The sequence below is a fragment of the Chiloscyllium plagiosum genome, chromosome 13, assembly GCF_004010195.1.
Source record: "Chiloscyllium plagiosum isolate BGI_BamShark_2017 chromosome 13, ASM401019v2, whole genome shotgun sequence".
Classification (NCBI taxonomy): Eukaryota; Metazoa; Chordata; class Chondrichthyes; order Orectolobiformes; family Hemiscylliidae; genus Chiloscyllium; species Chiloscyllium plagiosum.
Window position 1 is genome coordinate 79,762,367 of NC_057722.1, and position 20,551 is coordinate 79,782,917.

At 41.5% G+C, this 20,551-nt stretch overlaps 1 protein-coding gene across 13 annotated transcripts in view; it reads left to right on the forward strand.

Annotated features, from left to right (window-relative positions):
• Positions 1 to 20,346, forward strand: part of zbtb38 (zinc finger and BTB domain containing 38) — a 140,693-nt gene extending 120,347 nt beyond the window's left edge. For all 13 annotated transcript variants that reach the window (XM_043702815.1, XM_043702824.1, XM_043702816.1 and 10 more), the window contains one exon: positions 15,186 to 20,346. In XM_043702815.1, coding sequence (XP_043558750.1) covers positions 15,186 to 19,346 — 4,161 coding nt within the window. In that variant the 3' untranslated portion in view covers positions 19,347 to 20,346. The remainder of the gene's footprint in view (positions 1 to 15,185) is intronic.
• Positions 20,347 to 20,551: the final 205 nt, after the last annotated feature.

Below are 20,551 nucleotides of genomic sequence, written 5' to 3' on the forward strand. Positions count from 1 at the left end.
TGTAGGGAGATCCTTGGTAGAAGGCCAGATAGGAGGCCACCATGTCAAATTCCTATGGGATACAGAAAGTTCCCACCCTACCTTCAACATCCAGAGATATTTATTTATTTTGATGAAAGAAAGGGACAAATATTTTGAGTGGACTTACCAGAAATTTCTCAGAAAGATTTGAAATGGACCCAATTTGAGTTAGGCGATGTGGTTTGTTCTCACCCAGCCACATTATTCAACTTCCCTGAACAGTAAAGCATATGTAAGGTTCAGATTTTATGAGTAGATTTAACTTGACTTTTGATGCAGTGAATTATTGCATCTGGTAGATGGCTGATGTAAATGAGGTGCCAATAGAGATATGATGGGAATCTATGCAGACAGGGTCTGTACATTTGGGGAATTCTGGCTCAAACCTACAAGAGCTAATTGTTAGACATACGGATGCACTTGCAAAGCATAAGCATGACTGTGGTCCAATGTCAGGGGAGGTCAGCGGAGAAGACTCCGACCTAAAACCTTGAAAGACTGTGGTTTCCCTAAATAAGCTGAAGGAGAAACAGCAAAAGTAATTAAGAGTCTGCTACAAAGGGAGTTTTATCACCTGTACCTTCAACAAATAATTCTGCCTCTTGGCCATTCAGAAAACCAGATGACTCTTGACAACTGGCAATTGATTATAGAGAATAAAAGGACTCCATTAACAGTACCATTAGTAGCAATCAGTCCGAGGACAATGATGAAGCAATTCCACAAGCAAAATCCTTTACTGTTCTTGACATTAGTAATAGGTTTTGGTCTATTCATATTCATAGTCATAGAGATGTACAGCATGGAAACAGACCCTTCGGTCCAAACCGTCCATGCTGACCAGATATCCCAACCCAATCTAGTCCCACCTGCCAGCACCCAGCCCATATCCCTCCAAACCCTTCCTATTCATATACTCATCCAAATGCCTCTTAAATGTTGCAATTGTACCAGCCTCCACCACATCCTCTGGCAGCTCATTCCATACACATACCACCCTCTGTGTGTAAAGGTTGCCCCTTAGGTGTCTTTTATATCTTTCCCCTCTCACCCTAAACCTATGCCCTCTAGTCCTGGACTCCCCAACCCCAGGGAAAAGACTTTGTCTATTTATCCTATCTACGCCACTCATAATTTTGTAAACCTCTATAAGGTCACCCCTCAGCCTCCGATGCTCCAGGGAAAACAGCCCCAGCCTGTTCAGCCTCTCCCTGTAGCTCAGATCCTCCAATCCTGGCAACATCCTTGTAAATCTTTTCTGAACCCTTTCACGTTTCACAACATCTTTCCAATAAGAAGGAGACCAGAATTGCACGCAATATTCCAACAGTAGCCTAACTAATGTCCTGTACAGCCGCAACATGACCTCCCAACTCCTGTACTCAATACTCTGACCAATAAAGGAAAGCATACCAAACGACTTCATCACTATCCTATCTACCTGCAACTCCACTTTCAAGGAGCTATGAACCTGCACTCCAAGGTCTCTTTGTTCAGCAATACTCCCTAGGACCTTACCATTAAGTGTATAAGTCCTGCTAAGATTTGCTTTCCCAAAATGCAGCACCTCGTATTTATCTGAATTAAACAGTCACATAGATGGGCTAACTCCAGGAAGGGAGGCCGACACCGAGGGCAGGAGTCCCCCGTGGACACACCCATCCCAAACAGACACGCTGTCCCGGAAAATGCAGGGGGCGATGGACCCCCAGGGGAACATAGCACGAACAGCCAAGCCCCTGGTATCGAGACTGGCTCCAACACAACGAGGGCGCGCCGGCCTCCAAGAGACCAACTGTGCCAGAGGACTACGCAGCCAGAGGCACAGACAGATGCTTCCGCGGCCAACAGAGAAAAAGCAGAACGGCGCGCTGCCTCCCTGGCACCAGGACCAAGGACCTTTTAAGATTAGATTAGATTAGATTCCCTACAGTATGGAAACAAACCCTTCGGCTCAACAAGTCTACACTGACCGTCCGAAGAGTAACCCACCCAGACCCATTCCCCAACTGGACATTTAACCCTGACTAATGTACCCCATAGGCAGTTTAGCATGGCCAATTCATTAACCTGCACATTTTTTGATTGTGGGAGGAAACCAGAGGAAACCCACATGCACATGGTGTGGGTTTAAGTCAGCAATATCAATATAAATTTGCTTTTACAGTTCAAGATCAGCAATAAACATAGGTTGGTTTACCACAATGGCTCTACAACTGTCCATCCATCTACCATCAAAGATTGGCTAAAAGGTTTGGAGACTTCATGATCATTTACATACTGGATTAAATCAGATCATCTCCTCCAGATTGAAACTAGACAGGAACATCTCCAATTATTTGATGAACTATTAACCCTCCTCATTTCATTAGGACTTAAAGTGCAGATAATGAAGTCTCAGGTCATGTACTTGGGCACCGTGGGACTCTCAGGAAGCGTGAAATTGAAAAGAAACACATTGAATCCATTGTGCAGTTGCCCCTCCTTAAATATGTAAATTTGCTTCGATCTTTATTGGGATTAGTAGACTGTTGTAGAAATCCATTGGTGATTTGCTACCAAAGCATCTCCACTATCCAATCTTTTTGAAGAATAATGTTCTTTGGCAGTGGACTGAACAGAACATACATACTGTTTCAACAGGGTATAGCTACAGCGCAAGCACTGCACTATAGGTCACTGCAGCAGATTCGACCCGTGCTGCAGTGCTTTTGCAGGAATACCACAGGAAAATGAGACCAGTGGCTGATGCTTGGCTTTTAACCCCAGTGCAGTCAGGATTCACAATGCATGAAAGACATTTTCTTGGAATTTTCTGGGCAGTGCAGTGTTTTTGTCACATAATTGGGCTTAATCCCTTGACTGTCCTTATACATACTCTTTAATGTTGTTCGATGGTCACATTAAAGATGGTACAGTTAGTCAATTCTGTACTGCACTTTGGACTCTTCAAGGTCGAGATATCACAGTTAAACGGGGCTAAATTGCCAACTTTCTTAATTGACAATTGGAATTACAGTGGTGAACTGCAGGAGTGTCAAATAGTGGCAACAAGTGTTCCCAAGGGACCGTTTGTTCCAAAACAAAAGTGGAGAAAGGACCCAATAAGGAGAAAGTGAGGACTGCAGTTGCTGGAGATCAGAGCTGAAAATGTGTTGCTGGAAAAGCGCAGCAGGTCAGGCAGCATCCAAGGAGCAGGAGAATCGAGGTTTATGCCCGAAACGTCGATTCTCCTTCTCCTTTGATGCTGCCTGACCTGCTGCGCTTTTCCAGCAACACATTTTCAGAAAGGACCCAATAAGTCTACAAGATCTTTTGTTGATGGATCCTCTTTTGTGGAGGTTGGCATTAGAAAGACAGGATATGTGGCAAATATGTAGAGCATCATCTAGATATACCCCTTAAGTTACTGAGTGGATGACTGCTTAAGCAGTCAAATTAGCAGCCGTGGCTTATATAGTTAGTTACCCTGATAAGTTCCCAACCTCCAAACAGACCCCACCACCAGGGATATATTTCCCTCCCCTCCCCTATCAGCGTTCCGAAAAGACCACTCCCTCCGCGACTCCCTCGTCAGGTCCACACCCCCCACCAACCCAACCTCCACTCCCGGCACCTTCCCCTGCAACCGCAAGAAATGCAAAGCTTGCGCCCACACCTCCCCCCTTCCCTCCAAGGCCCCAAAGAATCCTTCCATATCCGCCATAAATTCACCTGCACCTCCACACACATCATTTATTGGATCCACTGCACCCGATGTGGCCTCCTCTATATTGGGGAGACAGGCCGCCTACTTGCAGAACGTTTCAGAGAACATCTCTGGGACACTCGGACCATCCAACCCACCCACCCCGTGGCTCAACACTTCAACTCCCCCTCCCACTCCACCAAGGACATGCAGGTCCTCGGACTCCTCCATCGCCAGACCATAGCAACATGACGGTTGGAGGAAGAACGCCTCATCTTCCGCCTAGGAACCCTCCAACCACAAGGGATGAACTCAGATTTCTCCAGTTTCCTCATTTCCCCTCCCCCCACCTTGTCTCAGTCAAATCCCTCGAACTCAGCACCGTCTTCCTAACCTGCAATCTTCTTCCTGACCTCTCCGACCCAACCCCCTCTCCGGCCTATCACCCTCACCTTGACCTCCTTCCACCTATCGCATTTCCAATGCCCCTCCCCCAAGTCCCTCCTCCCTACCTTTTATCTTAGCCTGCTGGACACACTTTCCTCATTCCTGAAGAAGGGCTCATGCCCGAAACATCGATTCTCCTGTTCCTTGGATCCTGCCTGACCTGCTGCGCTTTTCGAGCAACCCATTTTCAGTGTAGTATTATAGAAACTTGGCTGAGGAAAAGATCGTACTGGCAGCTCAATGTCCTGGTCTTTGATGCTATAGGAAGGATAGAAAAAGAGGCAAGAGAGGAGGGGGTGTGGCATTTTTGATTAAGGACAAGATTACTGCTCTAATAAGAGAGGATATTTCTGAGAAATTGTCCAGTGAAAATATATGGGTTGAAATTGGAAATCAGAAAGGGACAATCATCTTGATGGGATTGTACTATATTTCCCCCCTCCGGCCTCCCAATAGTCAGAGAGAAATTAACAAGCAAAGATATAGAGAGATCTCAAATATATGTAAAAATAATAGGGTTGGAACAGGGGATTTTAAATTTTCCAAACATTGACTGGGACTAATATAGTGTTAAAAGTTTGGATGATGAAGAATTTGCTAAATGTGTTCAAGGTGATTTTCTTCAATATGCAAACGTTCCTACTAGCAAAGGAATAAAATTTGACCACCTCTTGGGAAATAAGGCAGGGCAAACGACTGAAGTGTTAGTAGGGGAATGCTTTGGAACGTGTGATCATAATTGTATTTGTTTTAAAATTGTTCTGGAAAAGGATAAGCCTTTCATTGAAGTTCTTAATTGGAGTAAGCCAAATTTTAATGGTATGAGACAAGAATTTTCAAAAGTTGATTGGAGTCGACTGTTTGCTGGTAAAGGAATGACTGACCAGTGGGAGGCTTTCAAAAGTGTGATACCGAGAGTTCAGAGACATTACGTACCTGTTAGAGTGAAGGGTAAGGCTGCTAAGAATAGGGAACAATGGGTGAATAAAGATATTGAGGTTCTGGTCAAGAATAGAAAAGAATCATATATTACATATAAACAATTGAATTGAATTGAATTGAATTGATTGTCACAGTGCAAAGCTTTGCTAGAGAGCAATATAGGCAGGTCACAGAGTTAAGTTGCATAGACAAGTAAATAATATGTGAACAGTGGCAAAAACAAAAACACAGGTACGGGCGAATGTTAAGAGTTTGTGAGTCCATTCAGTATTCTAACAACTGTAGAGTAGAAACTGTTACGAAACTGGTGCATGTGTTCAGGCTTCTGTACCTTCTCCCCGATGGTAGAGGTTGTAGAAAAGCATTGCCAAGGTGGGATGGATCTTTGAGAATGCTGGCAGCCTTTCCTTGACAGCGGGCCTGGTAGATGGATTCTATAGATGGGAGGTTGGCCTTTGTGGTTGTCCAGGCCGAGTTCACCACTCTCTGTAACTGTCTCTGCTCTTGAATGGTACAGTTGCCATACCAGGTAGTGATACATCCAGACAGATACTCTCGATGGCGCACCTATAAAAGTTGGCAAGGGTATTCACCGTCATGCCAAATTTCCTCAGCTGCCTGATGAAGAAGAGATGTTGTTGGGCCTTTGTAACCAGTGCATCCACATGAAGAGAAAGCTGGTTGTGGATGACCATTCCCTGGAGCTTGACACTGTCCACTCAATGCACCTTTGTGCTGTTAATGTGTAGGGGCGCATGAGTAACATCCCGCTGAAAGTTAATAATGAACAATTGGGATAAAATGAATCTTTTTAACAGTATGAAGAGTACAGGGGCATTGTTAAGAGGGGAATCAGGAAGGCAAAGGGGGGATATGAGACAGCCTTGGCAGATAAAGTTAAGGATAATCCACAGAGATTATGCAAGTACATTAAGAGCAAAATAGCAATTAGGGAGTAGGACCATTTAAGGATCAACGAGGTCATCTTTGTGTTGAACCTCAGGAGATGGCAGAGATAAATGAAGATTTCGTGTTCACTTTTACTATGGAGAAAGAAATAGACACTAGAGAATGCAGGGAAATAAATATTGATGTTTTGAAAACAGTTCACATTACAGAAGAAGTGCTGGAGATCTTAGAAAACCTAAATGGGGATAAATCTTCCAGACCTGATCAAGTGTATCCCAGACCTGATCAAGTGTATCCCAGAACAAGGTGGGAATGTAGGGAGGAAATTGTGGGACCCATAGCAGAAATATCTGTATCAGCTACAACCACTGGTTAGGTGCTGGAGGACTAGAATTTGGCTAATATTATGCCATTGTTTAAGAATGGCAGTAAGGAAACGCCTGGAAACTATAGACCTGTGAATCTGACATCCATGATGGGTAAGTTGTTGAGACTGACTGAAAGATAGGAGTTATATGCATTTGAGGAGGCAAGGAATGATTAGGGATAGTCAGTGTGGTTTTGTGCAAGGGAAATCATGTCTCTCAAACTTTAGGGCAGAATAGTAGATGTTGTTTAATTGAACTTCAGAAAAGCTTTGAGAAGGTTCAGTATGGTAGGCTAATTAGTAAAGTTAGATCACATTGGATTCAGGGTGAGCTTGCCAACTGGATACAAAATTTGCATGATGGTAGGAGACAGGATGGTGGTGGAGGGTTGCTTTTTGGATTGGAGGCCTGTGACCAGCGGTGTTCCAGAGATTGGTACTGGGCCCACTTTTGTTTGTCATTTCTATAAATTATTTGGTTGAGAATATAGGAGGCATAGTAACTTTGTAGATGACACCAAAATTGGGGGTATAGTGGACTGTGAAGAAGGTTATCTAAGATTACAAAGAGATCTTGATCAATTAGTTGGGTCAGTGGGCTGAGGAGTGGCAGATTGGGGCTTAATTTGGGATGAATGTGATGTAAGGCATTTTGGTAAAACAAATAAAGACAGTAATTCTATAATTAGTGATAGTGCATTGGATTGTGTTGCAGAACAGAGAGAGACCTGGGGTTCAGGTGCATTAGTTTTTTTAAATTTGCTTCACAGGTAGACTGGGTGGTTAAGAAGGCATTTAGCATGCTTGCCTTCCTTGCTTAGACCTTTTGAGTCAAGGAATTGGGATGTTATGTTGAGGTTGTACTGGATGTTGGTGAGGCCTCTTCTGGAGAACTGTATGCAGTTTTGATCACACTGCTATAGGAGCAATAGTATTAAATTGGAGAGACTTCAGAAAAGATTTGCTGGAATGTTGCCAGGAATGGAAGTTTTGAGTTACAAAAATAGGCTAGGACTTTTTCACTGGAGTGTAAGAGGTTGTAAGTGACCTTTATAGAGGTTTATAAAATCATGAGGGGCACAGATAAGGTGAATGACACTGATTTATTCCCTAAGGTGGGGGAGTTCAAACCAAAGGGGTATATTTTTAAGGTAAGAGGGGAAAAAGTTAAAAAGGATATGAGGAGCAACTTTTTCTTAACACCATGGTTGGTATGTGGAATGAACTGACAAAGGATGCAGGAACAGTTACATTTAAAAGACATTTGGATAGGTACATGAATAGGAAAGGTTTGGAGGGATATGGGCCAAACACAGGCAGGTGGGACTAGTTTAGTTTGGGAACATGGTCAGGTGGACTAGTTGGTCTGCTTTTATGCAGACCAACTAGTCCACCTTAATTCATGTCATTTATCCTCTCCAATTGGGAATTCTTGAGCAGATGAAATAATTATTTATCCTTGCGCAATATATCTTAATGAACAGATTTTGTGTTGTTTTAGAACAGATAAGAATTTAGTTTGTACATTAGAAGCTAAGAATCATGATTACATGGTATGTTATAGAGATAAAGGAAAATATTGTTACTACCTCATTGAAGTAGTATCACAATGGTGCATTATTATGTAATATTATGAACACAACTTTTTGCTTTAACTCTCAAACACCAGCTGACTAGGCTACCAAGAGTTAATTGATATACATAAAAGGGAAGAAGTTCCTTTTAATGTTACAGATTATTTAAAAGGGATGTTAAGTAACTATTTCGAGAAATATGACACTGCCATTGAACTTCTGCCAGAAAATCTGATACAAATTAAGGCATGGTTAGTTAATGCCCTTCCAGCTTTGACTTAGTGGTTCAAAGAATTGAGGAGATTAAAAGGGGATATTTACATTATCAAAATAATTGATGGGATAATTTAAAGGATTGGCATACAGTTGGAATACAGATTCATCCTTGAGTTCATCTTATGTCACATGCTCCTGTGTTAATAATGTAGTGTATTTTAATTTTTTTACAATTCAATTTGTTAAATGGAGAGAACACAACAGTTAAACATGGAATTGATGTTACTTAACAAGAATTTAATTAATTGTGAGAATAATATTAGTCATACATTAATAGTCAGATTGACTGGATTCAAATACTTACCCTTGAGAAGGAATTCAATCACTGTTTGTAATCAAATTCACTTGGAGTTTCAGAATCAAAGGAGGGTTTGTGGTCATTAGAGTCATAAAGATGTACAGCACGGAAACAGATCCTTAGGATCAACTCATCCATGCCGATCAGATATCCCAACCTAATCTAGTCCCATTTGTCAGCACCTGGGCCACATATCCCTTTAAACCCTTCCTATTCATGTACCCATCTAGATGCCTTTTAAATGTTTCAATTGTACCAGCCTCCACCACTTCCTCTGGCAGCTCATTCCATACTCGAACCACCCTCTGTGCAAAAAAGTTGTCCCTTATGTCCCTTTTAAATCTTTCCCCTCTCACCTTAAACCTATGTCCTCTAGTTTAGGACTCCCCCACTCCAGGGAAAAGACCTTGACTATTTCCCCTATCCATGCCCCTCATGATCTTATAAACATTTATAAGGTCACTCCTCAGCCTCCCAACACTCTAGGGAAAACAGCCCCAGCTTATTCAGCTCTCCCTTTAGCCCAAACCCTCCAACTCTGGCAACATTGTTGTAAATCTTTTCTGAACCTTTTCAAGTTTTACAACATCCTTCCAATAGCAAGGAGACCCAGAATTTCTCACAGGTTAAGCCACTTTTGGAATACTATGTCCTGTATAGCCACAACATGATCTCCCAACTCTTATACTCAGTGCTCTGACCAATAAAGGAAAGCATACCAAATGCCGCCTTCACTATTCTTTCTACCTGCGACTTCACTTTGAAGGAACTGTGAACGTACACTCCAAGGTCTCTTTGTTCAGCAACACTGTACAGGACCTTACCATTAAAAGTATAAGCCCTGCCCTGATTTGCCTTTCCAAAAAACTGCAACTTACATTTATCTAAATTAAACTCCATGTGCCACTCCTCGGCCCATTGGCCCAGCTGATCAAGATCCCGTTGTACTCTGAGCTGTCCATGACACCTCCAATTTTGGTGTCATCTGCAAACTTACTAACTATACCTCCTGTGTTCACATTCAAATCATTTATATAAATGACAAAAAGCACCAACCCTTATGGCAAACCACTGGTCACAGGCCTCCAGTCTAAAAAGCAACCCTCCACCACCACCCTCTGGCTCTAACTTTGAGCCAATTCTATTTCCAAATGGCTAGTTCTCCATGAATTCCGTATGATCTAATCTTGCTAACCAGTCTACCATGAGGAACCTTGTCAAAAACCTTACTGAAGTCCATATAGATCACGTCTGCCGCTCTTCCCTCATCAGTCCTCTTCGTTATTTCTTCAAAACACTAATCAAGTTAGTGACACATAATCTTCTATGCACAAAGCCATGTTGACTATCCGTATTCAGTCCTTGGCTATCCAAATATATGTAAATCCTGTCCCTCAAGATTCTCTCCAACAATTTGCCCATCACTGATGTCAGGCTCACTGGTCTATAGTTCCCTGCCTTTTCCTTACTACTTTCAGGGTAGTCAGCAGCGGAAATGGCTATTAGATACGAGCTATAATCAAACATGCTGGGGACTTTGGTCAAGCTAGTTTAAGCACTGACCTAGGATAAAACTGCAACAAGGAGATGACGTGACCTGCAGTTTCCTGTGTTGACCAATTAAGGGACACCATAATGGATTCACTCGACATACTGGCACCATTACCTTGTATCGAGCATGAATTGTGACATTTATGACTTGGTATAAACATTTGGGAGTTGTTTACCAGCAAACTCCAGTGGTTGGGATTGAACACTGTGGTCAAATTTCAGGCAATTCATTCACTGAGTTTCTGGAAGACTTGGCATAAATTTAACAGCACAAAGGGCTTTCCTCCTCTGCAAGCACTCGAGATCTACGTTTAGAGTCATAAAGATGTCCAGCACAGAAACAGACCCTTCAGTCCAACTTGCCCATGCCAACAAGATATGCTAAATTAATCTAGTCGCATTTGCCAGCATTTGGCCCATATCTTTCTAAACCTTTCCCACCCATGTATTCATCCAGATGCCTTTTAAATGTTGTAATTGTACCAGCCTCTACCATTTCCTCTGGCATTCTATACACACACCACCCTCTGCATGAAAAGATTCCTTTTAAATTTTTACCCAATCACTTTAAACCTATGCCATCTGGATTTGGACTCCCCCACCCCAGGGAATAGACTTTATCTAATTACCCTATCCATGCCCCTCATGATTTTATAATCCTCTATAAGGTCACTCCTCAGCCTCCAACACCCCAGGGAAAACAGCCCCAACCTATTCAGCCTTTTCCTCTAGGTCAAACTTTCCAACCCTGGCAACATCCTTATCAATCCTTTCCGAACCCTTTCAAGTTTCACAACATCCTTCCTATAGCAGGGAGACCAGAATTGAATGCAATATTCTAAAAGTGGCCTAACCAATGTCTCTGAAGTTTCTTGATTTGTTACAGTAAAATCCTGAACACAAGATTCAATTTCTTGTGTCATCCTCTCAACTATAACGAGAAAATCTCTATAGTGATTGTGAGACGATATGCTTTTCAAACTATTGGTGTATTTCATGTAATGACTGTCCATCTTCCAGTAAAAACTTTGACCACCTACTTACATTGAATGACTTGTTAATGAAAATACATATTTAAACTTAACTTTAATGCTCTTTTTAAAATTATTGGCCTTTGGGCATGAAATTGAATATATGTGTTGATGCTAAGTGCACTATATTATATTAATAACTAATATGCCTTATCCAATTGAGCTTCGAAATTGACGTTTCAGGCAAAAGCCCCCTTTATTCCTGATGAAGGGCTTTTGCCCAAAACGTCGATTTCGAAGCTCCTTGGTTGCTGCCTGAACTGCTGTGCTCTTCCAGCACCACTAATCCAGAATCTGGTTTCCAGCATCTGCAGTCATTGTTTTTACCTTATCCAATTGAGTTCCCTCTAAGCAGAAAAAGCAACAAACCTGCAAATGCTCTACCACTGACTGTTTGTGCAATTTGCCAACATTTATTTATGAATAAGATTAATGTCACAATGACTGGATAATCAGTGTTTTTTCATGTTGTTGGTATGAGCGACATACAGTATTGGCCAGGTCACCAGGAACAACTCTCCAAGTCAAAGGTAACTGGGGATGGATAAGACATCTGCTGCAAACAAAACACAAAATGCTCAAGAAACTCAGCAGGTCAGGCAGCATTTATACAGACAGTAAACAGTTAACATTTCAAGTCCAGTGACCTTTCTTCAGAACATCTGGCCTGACCAGCGTCACCCATTCCATCACAATAATAGAAACATACAAATTTCTGTTTGCTTTATATTGGGAAGACAAAATGCAGGCTGGGCAAACACTTCATAGAACACCTACATTCTGTCTGCAAACAATGACCCTGAGCTTCCTGTTGCCTGTCACTTCAACAGACCACCTGTTCTCTGGCCAACATCTCCTCCTCAGGCTTGCTGTAGTGCTCCAGTGAAGCTCAGGGTCAGCTGGAGGAACAGCACTTTGTTTTCTGCTTGGGGACTGTGCAGCATTAACAGGACTCAGTATTGAGGTCAATAATTTTACAGCCTGAGCAGCTTCTCCCGTAAGTCCTTTCCTCAAACCCCACATACCAGACTTCATCATCACATGGCTGCTACCACAAAAAAAATTGTCCGTTACTAATGGTCCTTATTAGCAACTATTCATTCTCCCAGGCTGACCTCTACCAATTCCTTTGTCTGCCCAAATGTTTCCTCTCTCTGGGCTCCATCTCGACCTACTGTTTACTCATCCCCTAAACCCCCTCACCCCTCCCCATTTTAGTATATACAACAACCTTTTCCTAGCTATATAATCAGTTCTGAAGAAGGGTCACTGAACCCAAAATATTATTTTTTTTCTTTCTCGCTACAGATGCTGCCAGACCTGCTGAGATTTTCCAGAAATTTCTGTTGTGGTTGTTGATAAAAATTTCTGTCTTTGTTCCATGTAAAGGTAGGGACTGCGGATATAGAGATGCTCCAGACCTCCAACGCGGGGGTGGCACAGTGGTTAGCACTGCTGCCTCACAGCGCCAGAGACCCGGGTTCAATTCCCGCCTCAGGCAACTGACTGTGTGGAGTTTGCACATTCTCCCCGTGTCTGCGTGGGTTTCCTCCAGGTGCTCCGGTTTCCTCCCACAGTCCAAAGATGTGCAGGTCAGGTGAATTGGCCATGCTAAATTGCCCGTAGTGTTAGGTAAGGGGTAAATGTAGGGGTATGGGTGGTTTGCGCTTCGGCGGGGCGGTGTGGACTTGTTGGCCCGAAGGGCCTGTTTCCACACTGTAAAGTAATCTAATCTAATCTTAATCTAAAACGCTTTTTTCTCCCCCTGCAATTTGTTTGTGTTTCACATCTCATGATGATATTCTTTCTAAGTTTTGTACCCCCTTCCCTATTGTTGAAGTTCACCTCTAAGCTCCTGCAGAAAATGTGCCTCTCTTGGTTTTTTGTATCGAAACATAAGGAAGGGTAGATCACTTGCCAACAAAGGAAAGGATGCAGAGTTGGAATGTCCAATCTTGTGGAAGCTGGCTTCTCTACAGGCTTTCACTCACTGTCAATTTTGGGAGGCCCAGCTTGTCCTGGAGAGTCCTGGTGACAGCACCAAGGAGAAAAAAGAACATAGGAGCAGGAGCCTTTGAGCCTGCTCCACCAATCAATAAGATCATAGCTGATCTTCTCATGGACTCAGCTCCACTTACCTGTCCACTCACTATCACCCTTAATTCCTTTACTGTTCAAAAATCTATCTATCTTTGTCTTAAAAACATTCAACGACATAGTTCCAACTGTTTCACTAGGCAGGGGAGTTCCACAGATTCGCAACCATTTTGGGTGAAGAAATTCCTCCTCAATTCAGTCCTAAATCTGTTCCCCCCCTCATTTGAGGCTATGCTCCCTAATCCTAGTTTCACCCACCAGTGGAAACAATCTCCCTGCTTCTCTCTTATAAAATTATGAAGGGAAGAAATATATTTCTATAAGACCCTCCCCCAATCATTCTTCTAAATACCAATGAAGTCTACTCAATCTCTCCTCGTAAGCCAACTGTCTCCATTCCAGAATTATCCTGGTGAACCTCCTCTGCACCACTTCCGGTGCCAATATATCTTTTCTCGAGTAAGGAGACCAAAACTGTACATAGTACTCCAGGTGTAGCTTATCAGCACCCTACATAGCTGCAACATAACCCCTCTGATTTTAAACTCCATCCATCTAGCAATGAAGGACAATATTCCCTTTGCCTTAATTACCTACTGCACCTCCAAATCAACTTTTTTATGATTCATGCAGCAGCATTTAAATAGTAGTCCATTTTGCTGTTTGTCCTACCAAAATGAATGACCTCACATCTACCAGCATCGTACTCCATCTGCCAGGCCCTTGCCATTCACTTAACTTATCTATATCGCTCTGCAGACTTTCAGTGTCCTCCACACACTTTACTCTAGTACTCATTTTAGTGGCATCTGTGAACTTTGACATACTGCATTTGGTCCTCAACTCCGAATCATCTATGTAAATTGTAAACAAGGGGCCGCACAGTGGCTCAGTGGTTAGCACTGCTGCCTCCCAGTGCCAAGGACCTGGGTTCGATTCCCGCCTCGGGTGACTGTCTGTGTGGAGTTTGCACATTCTACCCGTGTCTGCGTGGGTTTCCTCCGGGTGCTCCGGTTTCCTCCCACTGTCCAAAGATGTGCAGGTTAGGTAAATTGGCTGTGCTAAATTGCCCAGAGTGATAAGTGCATGGGTAAATATAGGGTAGGGAAATGAGTCTGTGTGGGTTACTCTTCAGAGAGCTGGCGTGGACTTGTTGGGCCGAAGGGACTGTATCCATCCTGTAGGGAATCTAATCTAATCGCGGTCCCAACACTGCTCCCTGAGGCACACCATTAGCTACTGATCGCCAGCCAGAAAAACAACTATTTATCCCCACTTTTTGCTTTATATTAGTTAGTTGTGTTAGGTCGAGGTGGGTAAATACCAGGAGTCTCAATATGAAGGTACTCTTACATGGTACTATGCTGGATCCTTCAGAGAGCCTGCAGAATTTAGTAGTTCCAAGAAAATGTGTAAGTGTAGGAGGTGAGGGGTTTGAAGTGAATGTGGGTGCTCCAGCATTTGGAGGGTTTCTTTATATTAGGGTGGGGTTTTGTGGGGGAGGATGCTGGTGGTGGTGGTGAAGGAGCCTGGCTGACCATCCCCAGATTGCAGTTGGGTTCTAGTCTCACTCAGTCTGAGCGATGTCCAAAAAATTCCATCAGCTCCACGGGGAGAATGGCCCAAGATTAGAGCCTTTGGTGTGGAGAGTGTGTCTATACTTCATCCAGTACCACATTCATGAGTTCCACCAAGCATCACCAAAAGTAATTTAGTTTTGTCAGGTATCGTTTGATATAAAGTGTATATTTATAAATTAGAAGGAAGTCTAAAGTAAGTTTCAGATCACCTGGTTAGATGAACAACAGAATAACACTCCTGTTTTACATTAACACCATTAAAATTGAGGATAAAGTTTCAGTCTATTATACCCTGATTTTAGTTATAGCTACAGACATGAGATCCACATTGATCCCTGATCTGCACTTGATCAGAGTTGACTCAGTTTCTAATGCTGACTTGAATTCATTTATTTTCTTTCTAGAAGATTGCCATGCCTTCAAGTACAGATATGATGGACAACTCCCACAGCCAGACTGTCCTTTGCTGCTTGAATGAACAACGCACCAAAGGAGTCTTTTGTGATGTAACCATTGTTGTGGAGGACGCCAAGTTTAAAGCCCACAAAAATGTCTTGGCAGCAGCTAGCATTTACTTTAAAAACCTCTTTTCGAGCCAGGAGTTGTGGTTGGTTGGCCATATTCTGGAGCTGCCTGACTTCAAGGCAGATGTGTTTGCAGAAATACTGCATTTCATCTACAGTGCAAAGGTAGCTATCAAAGGGTATGAGAGAGTTCAAGAACTTGTTGATGCTGGGAAAAGATTAGGTATATCATTTTTGGAAAATCTGATGCCTATTCCTCAGCAACACATTGAGTCTGTAAATGCACTACGCAGTTATTCACCTAACTCTTCTCAGTCAGTTTCTCCTGCTTCCACTCTCTCTTTGCCAACTAGCATTACGAATCTCAAAGCAGAGGTCTGCAATGCTGTGAGTGATAAAGGCAATGAAGACTTCCCTTTTGTAAATGGACCTCGAATCACAAATGCGTTTTCAATTTTTGACATGCAAGCTGGCAGTGACATGTATTTTCCAGTTGACTTAACAACCAATGTCAACAAAAAAGCAACTGAATCTGATAAGCTGTCCATGGTATGTGTTGGCCAGGATGCAAATGGCACACTGCAGATACCTGCTCAAACTTTTGCTGAACATTCCTATGCTGTATCATCATCTCGAAAAGATCAGCAAAATGTTGATCCTCCTTCTGATCTTCAAGTGAGGAAACCTACAGAAGAAAATGAAAAATCTTTGTGCAATATTAATAGCAATACTGCTGATTCTGGAGCTACACAGGAGATGCAGTTGCAAGACCAAATTTCCAAAACTCCACAAACACTGTACACTGCCAGCTCCACTGGCTTCAATGTTTTACGATTTAACTTGAATGCTTTGCAAACTGCAAATGATAGTAGCCCAGTAAATGTTGTGCCAGCTACTGGTCCATTAAATGGACCTAACGTAGAGACAAGGGAAACTGAAGGTGGACATACTGATGTAGAAAGAGCTTCTGCTAAGGAAAACATGAGCAAATTAGTATCTAATACTGTTTGGTCTGAAACTGTGCCAGCAGTACCATGCCAAACTCCTTACAATTGTAAATATTGTCCACGATCTTTTAGTACTCGAGTATCATTGAATGTTCATTCCCAAATCCACACAACACTTTTGGAGAAGCCTTTATCTTGTAGGCACTGTGGTAAACCATTCGTTCATCTGAAGAGGCTACAAACTCATGAGCATCTTTGCAGAGGACCAGGAACGTCTTTGTCTGATCGTGAATCAACTGATGAGCAAGTGGAGAATATTTGCAGCGACAATGAAGTTGCAAGTGGTGAGGAAGATCGAAATTCAATCTCCCATGCTTTAGAATTAGAATCTTCCAACAAACGCCCATTGAAATTGGTGCGGTCAAGGAGAGGCAACAGCTCCCCAGAACCAGAACACTTTGTGAAAGTTGTTGAGGGACACATTTTATACTTTTGCAGTGTCTGCAAACGTTCCTATGTAACTCTGTCCAGCTTAAAGAGACATGCCAATGTTCATTCTTGGCGGCGAACATATCCCTGTCACTACTGCAATAAGGTATTTGCATTAGCTGAATATCGTACTAAACATGAAATATGGCACACTGGGGAGAGACGCTATCAGTGCATCTTTTGTTTAGAGACCTTTATGACCTATTATACTTTGAAAACCCATCAGAAATCATTTCATGGCATTGATCCAGGTCTTCCCACAAACAAGAAAGCAACAAGTGGTGGATATAGAGCCAAGATGTATCCATTCAAACTTTACAGGCTTCTACCTATGAAACTACAAAAAAGACCTTACAAAACATACACTAGATCTTCCCCAGAAAACTGCAAAGATAATAAAGTTGTTGGAGTTTCTTCAAGTGATGAAAATGCCAGTTCTCTTGACATCACTAATTTTTCCATTGGTAGCTTATCATCTACTTCAGAGCATTTGCAGGACAAGTTGCTATCTTCAGAAGTTATGCCTTCACAGCAGTCTTCTCTTTGCGCACCAGGATCCTTCCTCACAGAAACATCTGAAAGTAGTGCAAGAGAAGCATGCCACATGTCTGAATGTGAAGATGGCAGTCTTTCCATTGGTTGCCATCTTAATAAACCCTTACTTCCTTGCACTTCAACAGAAAATGAAGCCTATGATAACGATAAAGATAATGCTGAAATTGGGCAACAAGGGTTGGCCACTAATGTAAACAATACAGGTCTTTCTGTTATTAACTATGGGCACACCGCTCCCTCTGTTATAATGCACAGCAATAGGGTTTCATCTGTTATAAAACATGGAAATGCATTTTCTTCAGTCATTACATACAACCATGGAGTACAGTCTGGCAATGATATTCATCACTCACGTTCACAGACCAATTTGAGCAACGATTCTTTGGATACAAATCCAAGGAAAAATATTTCTAAAGATTGTGTTAGATTTCAGAAAAAAAGTACATACAAAAAGGGAAATGGACAAATCACAGAACCAGCTGCTACACCAAAAAATCATTCAAGCACTTTTTCTGGAGGATGTCGAACAGAAACTTATATTGCAAAACCTGCCTTCCCTGGAACCTCCACAGATAATCAAGTAGCTCCGCTTTGCCAAATTACAGTGAAGATCGGGGACAAAGCAGTGGTACAAAGACAAATTACTGAATCCAGACAGTTCCATAGAAAAGGTAGAAAACCTAAATACATGATTCCAAATGAAGAAAAGATGGTCCAGGATATTAAAAAAGAAGAAAGTGAAGAACAAATTAACAAGTCACCTAGTTACACAGATCCTATTGGAAGCATTGCAGATCCTGCTGGAGGCATTGAAACATGTGATGAAATGAGTGATCATGACTCAAATGACAAACTTTGGAGACCATACTATTCATATAAACCAAAAAAGAGACCTAAAGGGTTTAATAAACTGAGAAAATCTAGATGGAAGAAAAATGGTGGATGCAATGTTGATAGCCTCTCTATTCCAATTCCTGCTATCAGAGAAGAACAGAATTTTGACATCCTAAAAGGAATTGCTATAAACAAAGAGAGTAATGATGTATCTCAAGAATCTAATTGTACACTTGGTGATAAATTAAAAGATCCTGAAGAAGTGAAAAGACAACCAAAAAGCCATTTAACAACAAAGCCTCATTCATGTAGTATTTGCACAAAATCATTTCCAAACTCTTCTACGTTGAAAATGCATATGAGATGTCATACAGGTGAACAACCATTCTCCTGCAAATCCTGTGGCCGACGGTTTTCGGTCCAAGGAAACCTCCACAAACATGAACGCATCCATATGGGTGTTAAAGAATTTATTTGCCTCTACTGCAACAAGGCCTTCACTTTGAGTGAAACTCTTAAAAAGCATGAAAGGATCCACACTGGGGAAAAGCGGTACCGCTGTCATTTCTGCCCTCGGCGTTTCCTTTACCTGACAACAAAGAAGAATCATGAGCAAAGACACTTGGAAAGAAAGCGTGCTCAGCAGGTAGGAAAGGAGCATGTTTGTTTCCAGTGTTTTAAAGTTTGCAAAACAGCTGCTGCACTTGGTATGCACCAAAAAAAGCACTTAATAAAGGTTCCTGGTTGTGAGGATGCAGAAGGATCGAAGAACTACCAAAGTGATCTCCATACAAATGTGACTTGTCCAACTGTAGCCGAATCTAAACTTAAAAATAGGACAGAGGCAGAGAACAAACTGAAATTGGCAACTACTACAGGTAACTGTGAACAGAATCTCAGTTCACGCAACACAGAACTTAGCCCTGATTACGGCCAACCTGAACTGCCAATCGTTCAAACTAATAATACAAAATACACATGGTCAAGTGCGCATGACATCAATGCAGATCCTTTACGGAGTTCGCTACCACAAAATAGTGAGAACATTTGGCAGATTCACCAGCAAAATCTAGACATTAATCTGCCTATTTGCAGAAATGTTTCTTATCAGTGTGAGAATAGCAACAGAGATGATGGCAGATTTGCTTTCTATCAACATTCTTCTAAAATGTTTTATACTCATCAGGGCGAGGGGATGGTGTACAAAGCCATGTAAAAAAGGCTCAGTCATGAGAATTTAGTGCTTTCTTCTGCTGTAGAGTGGAATATCATTGAAACTCAGAATGTTTAAGTTAAAAGCATATTATTGTGCTTAAGAAATTGTGCTGCAGGAGATTATGAAGGTATTAAAGGCAAAATTCTCAATGGGAAAGGAAGTAAGTTTCTTGGTTTTTTTTTCAAGTTATTTTCTTGAAGGAAATAAATATCACGTTTTCTCCTCAAACACTGATTTCTCAGTTGTTTCTGAAAATTTCCCTTGCTTTAAGGATCATTATGTTGAAACTTTTTAAATGCATCTAAGTTTTATGGCTGTGAGATGTTTATTGAAGCTTTCAATGCAGAGAAGCATGCTCACATGGCACTGGTTTAAGCAGAATCAAGTTGGATACCAAATTAAACTTATTTTCAAAGTTGGAGCAAATAGTGTTAATGCAAAGCATCCGTCCAAGATATTTAACTTCTAAAATAGCAAAAATCATGACAACTCGTAGCAGTCTTGTATGTACAGATACATATATGTATATTTGTGTATATATATCTGTCTCTTTCATTACAGTAAGATACAACTTTAGATATGTGATGTAAACTGTGTCCACAAGTACCATTTTCCCTCCTCCTGCACAGTGACATTTAACTGTATTTAGATCGAGTTTAAAAAAAACTGTTATGTCAGTTGACTCTATCTCAGAGTGTAACATGCTTTAGTTTGTATTTTTTTGCCCAGAAAATAGTGTTTGAAACATTTAAGGAGTTTTCCTAATGTACATGTTGGCAATAACTTGAAATTCAATTCTATAAATGTGTGACTGTTGTTGGATTAATGTTTCATGTAACGAATGTAAAGGAATTTGTCAAACTAAGGGTTTTTTTTTGGGAGGGTGGTGTGGAAGGGGAAAGGTAATTTTTTTTTGTGTTAAAAGGATATGATCACTGTAGATGCCACTGATGGAATTAATTTGATGTAATAAAGCAAATTAAACAATATAATTTTTTTAGCTTTCCTTGTTGAAATGTGATGTTTTGATTTATTTTCCATATTTTTATTTTCCATTCATTACAGGTCATGATATCAACAGTAAATAAATCTTCATGACATGATATCAGTTTTCCTGACCGTCAATCACAAATAAACGACCCCTTTTTAATATTGATGTTATAGAATCATTCAACACAGAAACAGAACCTCCAATCCAACTAGTC